The 17,007-nt window shown below is 36.9% G+C and overlaps 1 protein-coding gene across 7 annotated transcripts in view; it reads left to right on the top strand.

The window, feature by feature from the left end:
• Positions 1-17,007, top strand: part of DTNA (dystrobrevin alpha) — a 159,899-nt gene that overhangs the window by 23,755 nt on the left and 119,137 nt on the right. For 6 of the 7 annotated variants that reach the window (XM_070940560.1, XM_070940558.1, XM_070940562.1 and 3 more), the window contains exon 1: positions 9,069-9,242. In XM_070940560.1, the coding sequence (XP_070796661.1) occupies positions 9,226-9,242 (17 nt within the window). In that variant the 5' untranslated portion in view covers positions 9,069-9,225. Of the gene's footprint in view, positions 1-9,068; positions 9,243-17,007 lie in introns of those variants that run through there. The other variant, XM_070940559.1, reaches the window with a different exon arrangement.

The raw sequence follows: 17,007 nt of genomic DNA, 5'->3' as shown, positions 1-17,007 counted from the left end.
AATCACATGGCCAAATACTCTAAAAGATTTTGTTTTACTAAGTTATTCCCAGATTAATCTATGCGTTAAAGTGGTTCAAAAGCAACAGATTTTTATATTAAATATACACTTAATCTAAAAAATTAGTATGAAAAGTTAACATCAATCTGTATGGAGGAAGGAGACTACTATTCATTCCTAAGTCTCAATTGAGGCTACATTCAATTATCACAAAACTGGTCAGTCTGAGAACAGAGTTAAGGGTAATTCATCTTGACGTAAGCTTCACAAACTCAGAAATTGAACAGAAAGCTATACAATATGGCCACAATTTCCTACCCTTATCAGGGAAACTTAATTCATCTAAACTTTCTGAGGTAAGAAAGTTAGAAGCCACTATTCAAAACTGCTTCTTTTGAGTTACTCAGGAAGCACCTTTTTGGCCTTTGAGTTGAAGGTTGTAGTCTAAAACATGGAAAAAAAAAAGAAACAAGGTCCAGAAAAAGACTGTATTTTCTTTCAAATTCTTTGGTGTAATTTAAATGCAAGCTTAATTAGAATGAACCATGGAAATTTTGACTGTTCTTATGTATTTAATTATTCTGACGAGTTGTAACTTTTGGACACGTAGGAAGAAAAGCATGTTAAGCTACTACCAAAAAAAACAGGTAGCACATTTTCTGACTAACACATTTTATTGAAAGGTGTAAGCTTTTGTGAGCTGCAACTCATTTCATCAGAAACATAGAGGTGTTAGAGGTAGAGGTAGATTTAAATTGGGGTGGGAGAAAATGTGGGGAAGATAGGTTGGTTATGCAGATGCAGGTTAACATTGAACAGTTTACAAATAGCTTATTAATTAACTATTGTAATGCATTAAAACTCAATGAGTTTGTTGAGCTCTTCTGAAATTGTCTGAAACCTTTTGAAACACGTGAGTTCAATAGTATTTCATCCAATAGTGCTGTTAACATTCTATTTTTCCAAAACAGTCACACTGAGGTCTGCTATGGAATGTCCTTGGAACCTGAAATGCTTGGATGTAACTTTGTCCTTGTTTTGAGTCCTGATGTCATATCTGTATAGCGATTCTTTCGTGCAAAGTTTGTCCCATTTGTCCTATGTAGAAACTAGAGAGGTATTGGCAGCTGATGGCATATGTCATATTGAAGTTGCTTTTAATCTTACGCATGTATTCATTGGTGTTTGATGGTGTTGTTGGTATATATGTTGGGGCAAAGTAGACATCTGTGTTGTAGGATCTGGTTTCATGTTAGCATTGTTGTTTCTTATTACTTGTAGGAATCTGCTTTTGGTTGAGGGTTATCTAAGTGTAAGTATGGGCCTGTTACCCAATGTCCGAGAAAGTGCAGTGTCATTTCTGGTATGGAGTGTAACTTATTAATAATGTGCTTGAATTGCTTGAACTATGACCTGTAGGAGACAATCATTAGTGTCCCGTTGTTCAGTTTCTGTGGTCTGTCTTTTAATAAGACCTCTGTGGGAATTGATTGATTGTATAGTCTCCTAAATATTTGGCTCAATTCCATTAATTGAGCCTCTTTTGGATGGCTCAGAACAAATATAGTTGTAGTTTAGAGCCTGGCTATAGATGATATATTTGGTGATATGTTTTGGGTGGAAGCTGGAAGCATGTAGGTTTGTAAAGCAATCAGTAGACTTCCTGTATAATGAAAGTATTTATATGTCCCTTGTACAGTTTCAGGGTGACATCAAGGAAGTGGACTTATTCTTTGGGTACATATAGGCTGAAGTTAATGTTGGGCTGGAAGTTGAAGGCATGTTGAAATTTGATGAGAGATTGTTTCCATAGGTCCACATGATAAAATGTCACAAACGAATCTCAAATGCAGGAAGGGCTTAAGGGAGTGAGAGTTAAGAAAGTGTTATAGGTGAACTACAGAGATTTTGTTAAAATGAGGAGACAGAATATCCATAGCTCTGCCACTGATTTGCAGATATGTCTTTATCTTCTTCACATTGCATAGTTCTCTTTGATATATTGTTGGGGGATATGAGGAGAGAAATTGGTAGAATGTGGTATTTAAGAGCTGTTTCTTGGCTTCCTCAATGTATTCCACCTTATTCAAGATGATACCATGGACTTCCATCAGTTTGGTCAGGCTGTGGTTTTTAATAAAATGTGTTAGATGGAAAAGGTGCTACCAGACTCCTAACTTTTACAGGAGCTCTGAAAGCTACTCTTTGAGCCTTCTAAGGCTATGTAGCCTCAGGCTGCAGCTTATAGAACTGTAGAACTGCAACAAATGTATTTTCTCCAATTTAAAGTTTATTTGGCAAAAACTTTTAATCTGATGCTATAAAGGAGAGAAGTAATTAGTAGCAAAGTGTGTGAGTCTGAAGCTTACTGTGAGTTACTTATGTACTGAAAAACCATGATTTTGTATTACATATGAACTGATCCATTGAATAAAACTATTTGGGACAGGTCACACGTTTTGCAGTCCTCAATGACTTTTAATAGAAAAAATTATTCAAACGTTTAATATGTGGAGTCCATGCCAGTAAACTTTTATATTGTAGTTATTCATCTTGTGAAGAAATTATTAGAGCCAATTTGGTCTAGTAGCTAAGGCACCGGGCTAGAAAGCAAGAGACCATGAGTTCTAGTTCTGCCTTAGCTACAGTATGAAAGCCAGCTGGGTGATTTTGGCCCAATCACTCTTTCTCATCTGAACTCACCTCACAGGGTTGTTGTTGTGGGGGCAAAAGGAGAAGGAAGATGTGTTGGATATGTTTGTTGTCTTGAGTTATTTGTAAAAATAATAAAGGTGGGATACAAACAAATAAACAAATAAAAATTATAACGTGCTTTTGTAATTGTGGCCATGGAAGCACAGCACAGTTTCTTTCTTTAAGGACAATGCTGGAAAATCCCTGAATTCAAATGAGTTATACAAATATTTGCTTGAATTAATTAAAAAAGCACAGATGGTAAATGAACATTTGGTGGAAATATGAATGTTTGGTCTGTTCAGGAATTTGATTTGGTGCCATATAACCTGAGATTGTGTGCTTGCTACATTTTTTTGAGTATTCACATGAATTAGGATCAGAGGTGGGCGTCACATACTGTAACAACTGGAAATGAGAACATGTGCGTGTGCACGCTCACTTCGCTCGTGCACGCACTATCCACGCATGCATGCAGCATCACAAAACACAGCAATTCACTCATGCACGCCATCTGCGCATGCGTGTGATGTCAAAAAACACAGCAATTCGCACGTGCCTTCTGCAGGTCTCAAGTATCGGTTCACCTGAACCGGTCTAAACTGGCAGCAGCCCACCACTGATTAGGATATAATTAAAATGAGACTTCCTTAGTATTATCTTATTGGAGTTCAAAGCTGAATAGGATCAGCTTTAGGATAAGGCATAGTAAGTAATTTGTGCAGGAAAAAACCATTTTAAATGATAGGAGAGCAAACTAGTAGAAGTGTGTCCTACTGAGTTTGCTGAGTTTACATGCACATTTTGTGGATATAGGCCTTAGAGTACAATACTTCTGTAAGATAAACCTGTAGGGTTTTATGTGTGACAGAATAACTTGTTGCATGTAAAAAAGGTCAGGGCTGTTGTTGTGGCTGTCATCTTGACTTTTTTGACTACTGTTGTAGACACCGCTATAACTAGTGTTTAGTATTGTATATTTGAGGGGGCTGGGAGCCCTGCTGGCTCTTTTTTCTGGAAGAAGATTTTATGCCACATTTGCAAAAAGGAGTCACAATCTTAGGGGCACTTTAGGATTTTGAAGTAATCAAAATTATCCCTTATTGTTCTTCTCTGGTGATTTTTTCTTTTATCAGGTTACAGTTAGTCATCAGAGAGGGGAATGATTCAGCAGATTGTCTTAAGGAGCTAGATGTTGAGGCTCTTCTGGACTTGATAGTGCTAGGAAGAGATGAACTCTTAGGATCAGTCCACAGTGTTTATATCTCCTATTACAAAATGTAGCAAAGATGATAAATGTCATTAGTAAGTGGATTTCAATATATGTCTTTTAAAAAATAGAAGCAATGGTTGACTATAAGCATTTTGGACTAAAAATACTTATCTGTGTGTGCCACTGATATATAAAACCTAATGCTGTTTGCTAGTCTTGGGGACTTTTATTCATTCATTCATTCATTCATTCATTCATTCATTCATTCATTCATTCATTCGATTTATTTGCCACACCTCTCACATCAAGGTGACTCTTTTGGATGACTTAAACATGATAGTTTAACATTTTCTTTTTCCCCACCAAATTGAGCTTGGCTCTTGGTGATATAGGGTCATGTCCACAAAGCTATCTTGGCAACTGTTCTTTTTTGACATTTTTTTTTCAACTTCCCAATCTAGTATACAGTCCTGAGATTTTCTGATGCTCTTCCATCATAGTGCATATCTTTTTGATGTTGCTTCTTGCAGAAGCTTTAGCATTTATTTTCTCATTCTATGGTGATAGGTCATCATTATGTGAATTTGCATTGAATGACAAAGGATTTAACTTGTATCAGGGTAGAGACAGGAGTTTTCTGTTACTGTTTTGTTTTTACTGGAAAGAAATATTATAATTCTTTTGTTTGTTTGTTTTGGTGGGGTGAGGAGTTCCTAGCTTTCAAGTAGGCCCTACTAGCTTCCATGTGATTTCCAAGTAGTCTTTCATCCAGCAGTTTCAACAATGGTGCTCAGATAAGCCCCTTCTGTGTTGTTTTGTTTCCTCTTGTATTTAAGAGTTCCTGGTTTTAATTAATTAACGGCCTATAATTAGGAAAAACTAGAAAAGCAAGCAATACACAAAGAAATAAATGCCCCAATATATTCCTTATATAGCACGTAGCATTTATTCTTGAAAAATGCCATTTTTTTGCTTTTAAATTATAATTCAAAGGAATATCATTTTTAAATTCGGTTATTCAGGCAGGAATTAATGTAAGCAACTGTGGATGGTATCCAGAAATAATTCTTGACATTAATAATAGCAATATAAAGAAAGATCCCATTTTATTTGTGAAGGAAAAAAATGGAAACAGAAATATAGAAAAAAGAAAGGACTGACTTTCTAATCAAGGCCTTTAATTTATCCTTATAAGTCATTCCAGGGAATGGAGCACAAATAAACTGTGGCAGTCTCTAAATTACATGTTTTGTATGTATGAGACTCCAAATGAACTACCAGTGGAGTTGTGTCTTGCTGTTGTTATTAAACCTTCTCTCACATAGTCACTTACGGAGGAGAGCAAGTTTTATACACTCTGCAGAAATGAGAAGTGACATGGAAAGAAGTTACTAGCTCAGAAAAGAATCATTTCCTTCTCTACCAATACTGTATATAAAGCTTTAAATTGTTAAAATAGTTTCTCCTCAGGCTTAGTGTGGAAAAAACAGCTCTTGCCAGAAGAGCTCTGCTTCGCAAATACCATTCTCTGTGAAAAAATAGAATTAGCAACAAATTGGTGGCATTTATTAGGTACTTAAGAAGCCTAGGGCCCTCTCCGTTACGAATTGAGTAGCGATATATTGAATATTTTTCTTGTTAGTAGTAAGTATTGTGTATACGTTGGAGAATCTAGCATGAAGGTAGTTAACCCTCTGTCATATGTTCAACATGTTGAGTTTAGTTCAATTGTAAATATTAATAATAAAACAGTTTTTAAGTTTAGCAACTAAATGGCAAATGTTGCAAGGTTTGATCTCAATAAAAATAAAATGTGCTGCCATATTACCCTTCTATTGAAATTCCTTCGATGGTGAATTTATATTTTTCAAGTTTCAGCTCCAAGAGCTTAATAATTCATATGATTTAGCAGGATCCAATCTGGATCAGTCACTGAGACCAGAGGTTTTGTCTTCCGAGCTTTTGGACTCATGCTGGAACCTATCTTCATAGAACTTCTCTCTAGCAGAGTGTGTGCTGTTCTGTGCGTGGTATTTATAGTGCCACACACAGAGCAGCACACAGTCTGCTAGAAAGAAGTTCTCTCAAGATGGACTCCAGCACGAATCCAAAAGCTTGGAAGACAAAACCTCTGGTCCCGGGGACTGATCCAGATTGGATCCTGCAACATAATCTTAGGACACATGTATTTGCCTTCATTCATATGATTTACTTTCTGTCTTGATTCTTGTTTCCCAACTTACTTAAAAATGTTCATTAAGAAAATCCATATTTGAGCAGGCATTTGATCTTAATGAATTAAAACTTGGTGGATGGATATTTATTATACCAATTAGAGAGTTATACCAGCCTCATAACTGTTGTGATTCTAACATGTTCTAATGCAATATATATTTGCAGATTTGGACTTTGGACTGGAGTTACCAATTGACAACTAGCGACCTGTGACTCTTATCAAGTGCCCTAAAAAGTTATCAAGTGGATAGTCTCAAATATAGCTGAATGAGAAATATGAAACAGGAATATAAAAATGAAAAATGCTCCTTGAATCATAGTTGGACTCTGTGTAAGTCTCCAGCAATATGAAAAGGCAGAGACAACTACTTTAACTGTGTTAACATCAAATCACCAGGTCTAGGTGGGTTATACCCCAAGGTTCTGAAGGAACTGTTAGACGTGATTTCAAAACTACTGAACCATATCTTTCAAAATCCTGGAGCACCAGGGAACTACCAGATGATTGGAGAAGGGCTGATGTAGGCTGCATTAACAGAGGGATAAAATCAAGATCATGTGAAGTGTTAATACCATTTTATAATGCTTTGGTAAGACCACAATGCATTCAGTTTTGGTCGTCATGATGTAAAAAAGTTGAGATTCTAGAAAGAGTACAAAGAAGAGCAACAAAGATGATTAGGGATCTGGAGGCTAAAACATATGAAGAAGTCGCAGGAATTAAAATAACTAGGGGTGACATGAGAGCAGGGTTCCAATAACTAAAGGCTGCCACAAAGAAGAGGGGGTCAATTATTCTCCAAAGCACCTAAAGGCATTACAAGAAGCAGTGGCCGAAAACTAATCAAAGAGAGAAGCATCCTAGTATTAAGGAGAAATTTCCTGACACTTAGAACAATTAATCAGTGGAATGATTAGCCTCCAGAAGTTCTGGAACACTGGAAGCTTTTAAGAAAATATTGGAAACCTTTTGTCTGAAATGGTATAGGATTTTCTGTCTGAACAGGGAGTTAGACTGGAAGACCTCCAAGTTTTTTCCAACTCCGTTATTCTGTCCAAAACAGATTTCCAGTTGCTTAGGAAAAATTAGATCAATGCTAGTAGCTCCTTAGCCAATAGAAAGGATGTTGGAAATTTTAATTCAGCAATATCGGGAAATCCAATGTTCTGGACTCATGCTTCATAAACTATTCAGAAGCTAGCCTTATTGAATTCAGTAGGAATTACTCCTAGGAAAATGTGTACAGGATTTCAGCCAATCATTGCTTTAATACAAGGCAAGTCGGCAGGGACCATTAATAATAGATCTGGCAGGAGTATCACATTTCATCTATCTTTTTCCTGGAAGTCAGCTGGCAATCCTTTTCTTATGTCTCTGTGCCAACAAAATATGTACACATAAGAGTAAATAAGTGTAACGTTTAAGCTTTTGCAGCTGAGTTGGATCCCCAAAAGTGAATTATGACCTTTTGTAAATGACCTAGATTGCTTTTAGAAGGAAAACTTAAATACTTTAATAAAGGACCAATTTAAATAGTTTGTAATTAAGATACTGAATGATAGAAATTCAGCTCCAGTCAACCCCAGTCTCAGGGCAGGAAGCTCAACAGGTGATTTGGCATAAATTCTTCCACCTTGGTTTAACTTATCTCACAGGATTGCTTTTGTAGGAATATATTGTAACATAAAGTGACTGAACTGGAATATAATTCATTCAGGATTTTGGATCAATTAACCTAGTATTCTCCTTTTTTTAACTAAATAATTATTTAAAAATTGCAGATGCCATCTTAGGATAGCTATTTTCCTTTCTTTGCATGCATTCTCTCACACCCACACTTCTACTCAGAGGGATTGCTTCTTCTGAGGGTTATGTTGTATTGACCTCCCATTACAAAATCACAGGTGACTGTTCATTAATTTAATATGAACATACCTAGCCAGCTTTGACCTCAAAAAGCTAAGCTGAATCGAACTGTTCTAATATTAGATGAAAAACTATAGGAAACCCCAGGCAAAATCTCAAAAGAAAACAATGGCAATCCCGTTTCCATAACTGTTGTCTGGAAAAGAAGAAGCAGAAGAAAAATAAAGGGAGCTGTCCATAGAGTCATCAAAAGTTGAGTTTTACCTTGGGAGTAGACAATCAGACAATTTCAATACCAACACCGAGTGGAACTACAAAAACACAACCCAGCCAAGTACAAAAAATGCACCGTACTTTATGTCTGCAATTAAAAATTGAGCCCAACAACAACCTCACAAAGTTGGATAATCTCAAGAGACCTCCATCAGGAACAGCAACAGATCTATACCTTATGTCAGGCTGCATTCCTACATACCTTTTCGTCAATGTTGCTTTATTCACCTCCAATAGATTTATTTACATATTAACCCCTTCTTCCTGAGCAGCTGAGGATCCATGCGTAAATATTATTTTAGGGCTTATTAATCCTGAATTCAGTGGATGTTAAAACTTTTCATTCAGGAGTTAAGAAGTGATGTACGCTCTATGAGGTAAACCTATAGAATTAGGCACACAGTGAAAGGCAAGATCGTTCCTGTACTCTGTTGCTGCAGGCTCTCAGGAATGTTACTAGCAGAACATGCCTTTCCTGGACAGCCACGTTTGGAAGATAGTTCATTCTTGGCTGCAAAACCACAATGGTATCTATTTATGCGTGGACAGCAAAGATTAGTAAACTCTTTCCTTTCATGTTGCAAAGATAGGTTAAAGCACGGAGACGAGGAAGCTGCACGGGCTCTCCAAAAGAGAGGAATCGGGAGGGTGGAGTAATGGGGGTGGGAGGGAGAGAGGAGGCGAAAGGGAGTGGATCTGACTGTTTGTGATTGGTAAACTGTGCAATTGCATTTGCCAGCAGGACTTCAATGGAATGTGAAACCAAATCAGTTACAAGTTAAAGATAGACACACAGACTACCCAGCATCTTGGGCAGGGGTTTAAACTTGAGAGTCTTGTAGATCTGTGGATTTCTGGAACTTTCTGCTTGCTTCCCCCCCAGGATTTAGTTCCCATTTTTTTCAGACAATGCATTGGAATTATTAAGGAGAGTGAGCTGATCATGGTGCAAACTACAGGGTAAGTAGCAAGTGCTTTATTTAAATTCCGTGCTTTGCCATGCTTGGCTTCCTCTGCTCTAAGCATTTCATAGAGTCATACTTAGAGATAATGTTCCATGGTTGCATTTTATGAGGCTCAAAAAGGGTGCTTTGGCAGGCTGACACTGTGATAGAACTCTGTTTAAAGAGCCCTTTTTCTTTCCTGGTCCTAACAGTGTAGTTTAAAAGTGGCATTTCATTCCAACCTCATTTAATTTTCCTAGAGAAATGCAAGTTCTGTTTCACATGTTGCGCTGAAAAATTCCAAGTTTTTTTCCTATTTTACTACCCTTCTCCCTCAGTTTTTAAAACATGGCTCAATGGCAGGTCATTGTAACATCAGCCTGGTGCTTCTGATTCTGTCTTGGCTCTTTCAGTATCACTCTGCTAATTGCAATTATATTTCAGTACTCTGAAAAATTATGTTTTTCCCCTAATTCTCCTACTTAGCGATCTTCATCTTTTGTATCTTGTATCTTGCATTATGTATTTTATGTTGCATCAAAAATATGTATTTGACAAAGTAGAGTTTGTAAAACATCGGATAATATATATAACAATAGAAGTTTGCATTGGCCTGTGAAAGGTGGATTTTATGAAAACATTAGTTTTTTTTTTAATTCTAAGTAGGAAAGGACCTCTGGCATACTTCCTTCCATGTTCCCCAAATTAGTATATTATGCAGCTCATTGTGTATTTCCGTATTATAGTTTTTTAAATTGTCAGACTTTTATTTAGTCATTGAAATTTATAAAAATGTTACTTGTTATATATGTATGTATGTATGCATGCATGCATGTATATAATGTATTCTATGCTTCCCACATTTGAAGTTATGTGTAAAAAAGTTTCTTATCAACAGCTGGAGGAGAATAAAGTGTCTCAGGATTCTTTTGGTATGTGTTTTTTGTTTTTATAGCCAATATGGAACACCTGACTACAACTGTTTTTATTTGATGGAAAAGTTTATGTATTTGACATTTGTTTCTTTTTGCTAGGTATCTAATTCCAACTTGCCATGCTCTGGGAAATATTGGTCTACAATGAGAAAAATAAATGTTTGAAGTTTAGTTATTTTTTTTCTTCCCACTTATTATGATTGAGAGGAAATAAAAAAATATTTATAAGAACAAATTAAAAATTCAGAGAAAAAAATGGAAATTATAACTAGAAGGATAATTTGTGCTAGAAGCTGGAGGTGGGAAGGATCCTTCTTTACATGTTTTCTTACATATAAGGAGAGAGATGTGCTGAAGACCCAGCTGAAAATCTTTCAACTTCTCAAGTGAATAGAGCAAATACAGTTAGTATGCATTAGGGCAGTGATGGTGAACCTTTTAGACACCGAGTACCCAAACTGCACACACTCATGTTCAACTGAAAGGTGCGTGCATGCATGCAGACATGCGCATGTGCATGTGTGGACATCACAAACATGCACATGCATGGACATGTGTGATTGTGTGCATGTGTGGACATGCACACATATATACACGGACATGCACGCATGCGCAGCAGAAACCTGAAGACTAGCTGGTCGGCGGGAGGCAGGGCATCCCAACAATGGCAGTGTGGCAAGAGGTAAGATCTTTTTCTTTCGTGAGTTTCTGTTTTGTCATTTGCAGGGAAACAGAAGCTCACAAAAGAAACATCACGGAGATCTGACCTGGGGCAATGACGTGTGTGCCAGCAGAGGGGGCTCTGTGTGTCACCTCTGGCATGCATGCCATAGGTTCGCTATCAGGGCATTAGGGTATGTTGGGGGGTGTTATGCCATACACAAAACCAGGGGTGTCAAACTCGTGTCGTCACAGCATCATCATGTGATGTATTGTGACATTTTTCTTCTTCGCTAAACCGGGCATGGGCGTGGCCAGCATGTGAGGCATCCGGCCTGTGGGCTGCGAGTTTGACAGCCCTGCCCTAGACCATAGTATACAACCTGCTACCTACCAGATGTGTCAAAACTGTGGTCCAGTGAGATTTGATTCCAAGGCCAAAGAAAAATTCAAAAATATAATCAAACAAGAAAATAGCTGTTTCTGGTTACAGTAAATCTTGCCTTGAGCAACATCTCAAATGTGACATTTTTGTGCAGCTTTTATGACCTAGAAAATAAATATTCTGTCATAAGACTACAATAAATGTTTCCATATTCCTCTTAAATGTGTATTTGAGGCAACATCCATCTCAATATTTTTTCACTGATTCTTATAGTACATGTCAACAAAACAAAATATAAATGAACTACAAATATAAGGTAAAGATAAATGTAAAATGTAAAATTATAAGTAAACTGTTCAGCAGCTAGTTAGTTTGTGCCTAATTCTGCTGAACATTTGATATGAAATGGAAAGCAACTCATAATATGCTGAAGAATACACTTACGAATTAATGTCACTTTTCCTTTGCTATTAAAACAGGCCAAAACAGTAAGTTACTGTTGGTTTCAAAATGTATTCTAAGGAACCCATGCGTTTTGTAATTTATCAAGGATTCCTTCGTTTCCATGAAGATAATTCAGCCATTAAACTGAATTTCTCCTGAGTGGATAATGGAGGCAGCAAAATCCAACCAATCTGATCAACATTTTCTGTATTGAGTACAAACGATGGAACATGGGTTGGAACACATGTGTTCCAATATGGAAGGATCTCTCCTCAGAGAAACTGAAGCTAATCTATTTGAAAGTAACAGGTTTAAAAACCACTAGGTTAGACAATCCTTACCCCCAAGGCTGCCTACAATTACTGTGAATCCAATTTGTTGTGGAAACAAACTTGCTGTTGCTTTTAATATATTAACTGCTGCCTGTGGGCTTGCTATGATGCTTAGATGTTTAACTTTTTTATAGTATGAGGTCAAGTGACTTTATTACTTATTGAAATCAGTAATCATTCTTCCACTAAAATAACATGAAAAAATCTTTAGCAGTAATTTCAGGATTTGTTCTTTGGCAAATTGTTTGCATCTGTAGCCATTTTATATATAGTTCCAGAAAATATATTGTGAGTCCACTTTGGTTCATCACGTTCAAAACTTGGCCAGGATTTAAGTGGGCTTTATATCTCAAACCTTTGGGCTAAGTTAGCAAAGATTAGCCAGTACCCACTGTACTGAACCTATTTCACAGGTCATTAATCCTGTCTTTTTCTCTATGATCTGTTTATAGGTTAATGGGAAACTACACAGCGGGGTGGAAATTCCCTAGAAAGAAAAAACTGATAAAATTATTTACCAAAGAGGAATGAATAGAAATAAATCAGACGGGCACAGTCCTGTCCCATTTTATCATAGTTTACATTTTCTTTTACTAAAGCTGGTAAAGTTATGACATTCAGTATGACTCAGTGTGCAAAAACTTTGTAAATACATGGCTGTAAAAGCATACTTAAGTAAGTTATGAGTTGTGTTCAGAAACTGTTTCACATTTTAATGATTTAAACTCCAGATCTAAAATTCCGTGTAAGAAAAAAATAGTTTGCACATTCCTGAATATGTTCTGTGACATTATTGAAGTCTTTCAATCAATTCTTTGACCAATGTAGATGACTGTCATGTTAAGCTTGTCCATAATGCATGAAAGAGTACTATCCAGCTTTAATTATAAGAGCTATTAAACTAAAATTGCTCTTTTAGAGTAGAATTGATATTATGCAGTTGTGCAGTTATTAGTTTTACCATCTACAACAATTTCAGTTGGTGTTTGTCGTATTTCCAAATTGGTGCTTTTGAAAACTCTTTCTCTCTCGTTCATTGTTTAATCCCCACATACATGTTTTTACCATGATGATAAAACTACATAAAATCATAAGAAATTTACAGAAGATTAGAGTATCTAAGTGACCATGTGATTCTCTGAAAAAAAAATGTAGCTGGAGGCAGAGGCACTATTAATTATTAGTTATTTTTATGCTGATCTTCCTCTCAAATAATTCATATGATTATCTCAAAATTCCGAAATAGGGAGTTGGAGGCTATGTAGCCCCCAATTAATATAGGGTTTAAAGGTATTAGCACCTTGAATTTAGTTTAGAAATGGAACAGCAGCCTATATTTGAAGTAGCCTTCAGCAGTCTCCTCAAAGAATTATAAATCACATGGAAAGTAATATTAAGGATAAAGGTAAAGGTTTCCCTGGTGTAACTTGCTCTAGGTCTTGGTGCTCATCTCAATTTCTTGGCTGAGGGAACCAGTGTTGTCCAAAGACAATTTCCATGGCCAGCATGGCTATATGCCAAAGGCGCACAGAACGTTGTTACCTTGCCACCGAAGTGGTACCTATTAATCTATTTGCATGCTTTAGAACTGCTAGGTAGGCAGGAGCTGGGGGAAGTAACAGGAGCTCACCCCGTTGCATGGAACCTGGGCTGTCAGCATTCCAGCCGACAAGCTCAGCTTCTTTAACCGCTGAGCTATCATGCCCCCTTGAAAGTAACATTATCCATATCTAATTAAATTAAAGCAAATTAAAATTACATCTCGGTTCTGTTTTATATTCTAGCCTATATAATAATATTATATTATATTTCTTTTTGTTGATGATCCCTGATTTGCCATCCAGAGGCCAACTGTTGCTTTTGGCCTGAAACGGTGGGGCATTTTGGTCCTTCAATAGATAACAGCCATGGTGGCGCAGTGGTTAGAGTGCTGCAGGCTACTTCTGCTGATCACCGGCTGCCAGCAGTTTGGCAGATCGAATCTCACCAGGTTCAAGGGTGACTCAGCCTTCCATCCTTCTGAGGTTGGTAAAATGAGGACCTAGATTGTTGGGGGCAATATGCTGATTCTGTAAATCGCTTAGAGAGGGCTTAGAGAGGGCTTAGAGAGCACTGTGAAGCGGTATATACTGTAAGTCTAAGTGCTATTGCTATTGCTATAAGCAGTTAATGGGTAGAAAAAAATGTATCTCAGTCTTTCATTGCTCTTGGAAAGTAGTGTTTTCTTCAGTCAATTGTATCATTGGAGTATTAGTTGCTATCTTCTCTTTGCTTAGCATTCAAGGTTAGGGTTAGGTTAGAGTATAGGATCCTACTATAGTAAATGTCAGGGGTTAATCAGGCTGATACAACATGCAATAGAGGACTTTGGAGCAACTCTCCATACCGGAGATGGGGGGTGGGGGGTGGGGGACACACCTTTGTGAGCTAAAACTAGTTACTGGGTATTTGCTGAACTTTCTTCTTTTCTTTTATGTTTTAGTAATCTTCATCCAAAATGCTCTGCAGATTGTGGAGAATGCTGCCATTGTTTAATAATGCTAAGTAGCATGTGCTGCTGGGTCATTTTACAAGTAGAAGCAAGTAACAACTCAAAGGCAGCTGGCACCAGGATGGCAGCAACATTCTGTAGGTTCCTGCAAGTTAAGCTGCAGTGGGGATGGGACAAACTGAAAATGTTTTAAGAGAAAGAAAAACTCTGTGTTGACGTACTGGGGGTTCTGCTTCCCTCACAGTCACTGAGAAGACCTGTGGTACAAAGCAGTTGGTAGGGCCTGTCCGGTACCTCTTTTAATCCATAAAACACTCAGATGGAGAGATATTAATGAACCTTTTACAAACTGAATCTCTGAAGTTGCCGTATTGCACTTCCTATCATGCTTATCACACAGCAACCAACTCAGATCAGCGGAGCTGTTAAATGCTCATGTCAGAGAAACAAGACTTGTAGGTACTGCAAAAGCTTTGAATGGGAGAAAGAATAAGCTTGGCATAGGCCGATTCAGCAACTGTACAATACTAATTAATATTTGGGATTTTGAAACATAAATCAGACATGCTTTGAAGCATAAGACAGTCATTTAATAGATATTGCCACAGGCATTGTTTGGCTCTTATACAGCTCCTGTGCTGGCAGCTGCATTCAAGAGAACTGAAGGGCATTGTTACCTTCCTGGAAGGATTTTTTTTTTTTTTCATCTTATCACTTTCATTCGGTTACATTAGAAAAAAATATATTACAGTAGCTTTGTTACTTAAAACTTAGTTGATTTTTCATTAAAATTGAATTCAGCATCACAGAGTTTGATTTTATCAAGGGTTTTGTGCTGTAGAATTTTTCTTCCTTTGTCCCTCTCTTTCCTCCCTATGTTCTGTTGCTTTTGTACTGTTTCCTCACTAGGATAAACATTCAGTTCTAAATTTATTAACATCCCTTCTTTCTGTATGACCAGAATCAGCAATTACGAGATTCCACTGAAGCCACTAAGTATGAACAAATGAACACAAGATACAATAAGTAGATAGGAATATGGTATCATAGCAAATAATAAAACATAGTTACTGTGGCTTAGGATGATCACTTAAAAGTCCTTTCTTGGTAAATCATAGTTGTTCAATACAGACTATATTGGGGTGCATGGACTATTGAACTTGATACAATTTTTCAAATATGTACAATAGGCAAATATGGTAGAAGTACATCCTGTCTATTTAGGCACCATTCATATCTACAGTCATTTAAGGAGCTGGTTGAAGAGCATTAACCTTGCTATGTGTTATTCTACGTGAAATACTTTCCATGGAATATTTACCATGCGATACAGTCAATATAGACAGTAGGATTAAACTATATGTTAAACGTTCATTTATATTGTGATTTGTTTGGTTTTGACAGGCATGCTCAGCCACTGTAATTTTTATACATTACTAAGATTTATGGCTTAGTAGAATGTGTAATGAGGAATTTTATTCTACAAAGTGTACTTTACAGTACAAATTAGGCTGAGAATTTTTTATTCTGAATCATGTAATTTCCAGATTAGATTGTGATAATGCTATGAATGTAAGGTATCTTCCTTGGAAAACAGAATTCAAATAAATACCTATGGAATGAGGAATTACTGGCTTGTCATCTAAATTTATGAAACTGATTTGGGAAGTACCGGTAGTAATTGATGACATACTAAAATTGGGCTATCTGTCTAGTTTACACCCCCATCTTTTTTTCTTTTTTTTTTTGTATTCCTAGCACTCCTCAGCCTTTTCCCAATAGATGTCAAACAAAAAGACTCAAGGCAAATCTTTTCTGGTGTACAAAGTGTTTTCATAAGCAATGAAAGCTCCTGTGTATATTTATTCATGGGTTTATGGTCGCTATATATGTAACAGAATAACAGAGTTGGAAGGGACCTTGGAGATCTTCTAGTCCAACCTCCTACTCAAACAAGAGCCCTATACCATTTCAGACAAATGGTTGTCCAATCTTTTCTTAAAACCTCCACTGATGGAGCACCCACAACTTCTGGAGGCAAGCTGTTCTTCTGATTAATTGTTCTGTCAGGAAATTTCTCCTTAGTTCTAGGTTGGTTCTCTCCTTGATTAGTTTCCATACGTTACTTCATGTTCTTAATTTAACTCCTTCATCACTGCTCTTTCCCAGCAGAAAGCTTTCTTGTAGTCCTTTCTTTTACTTGGACCCCAGGGATTTGCTTTAAGACTCTTCACAAGAGCTGAAACCAGTAAATGCATTTTTTTCTTTGTTCACACACCCTACCCCAACAATCCTTAGAACTAATTATAGCTTTTAACCAATCCTCAACATCCTTCAAATTCTCCCTCTCCAGGCAAGGAAAGTGAATTTTAACCCTTGTATGGCTGTCATACCCTATTTTACATTTCACTATGGAGGGAATGTATATAATGCTATTATCAATGTTCTACTGGTAAGGAACTGTAATTTGAGTATAAATACATTGGCAGATCTCTTTGAGATATGAAATCTGAGTGTCTAACTACAAAAGGTAG

This window comes from Pituophis catenifer, unplaced genomic scaffold (genome assembly GCF_029215685.1).
Source record: "Pituophis catenifer annectens isolate HBS135680 unplaced genomic scaffold, rPitCat1.0.hap2 SCAF_3, whole genome shotgun sequence".
Classification (NCBI taxonomy): domain Eukaryota; kingdom Metazoa; phylum Chordata; class Lepidosauria; order Squamata; family Colubridae; genus Pituophis; species Pituophis catenifer.
The sequence above is the reverse complement of the archived record's forward strand: the minus strand, read 5'-3'. Positions and strand labels throughout refer to the sequence as shown.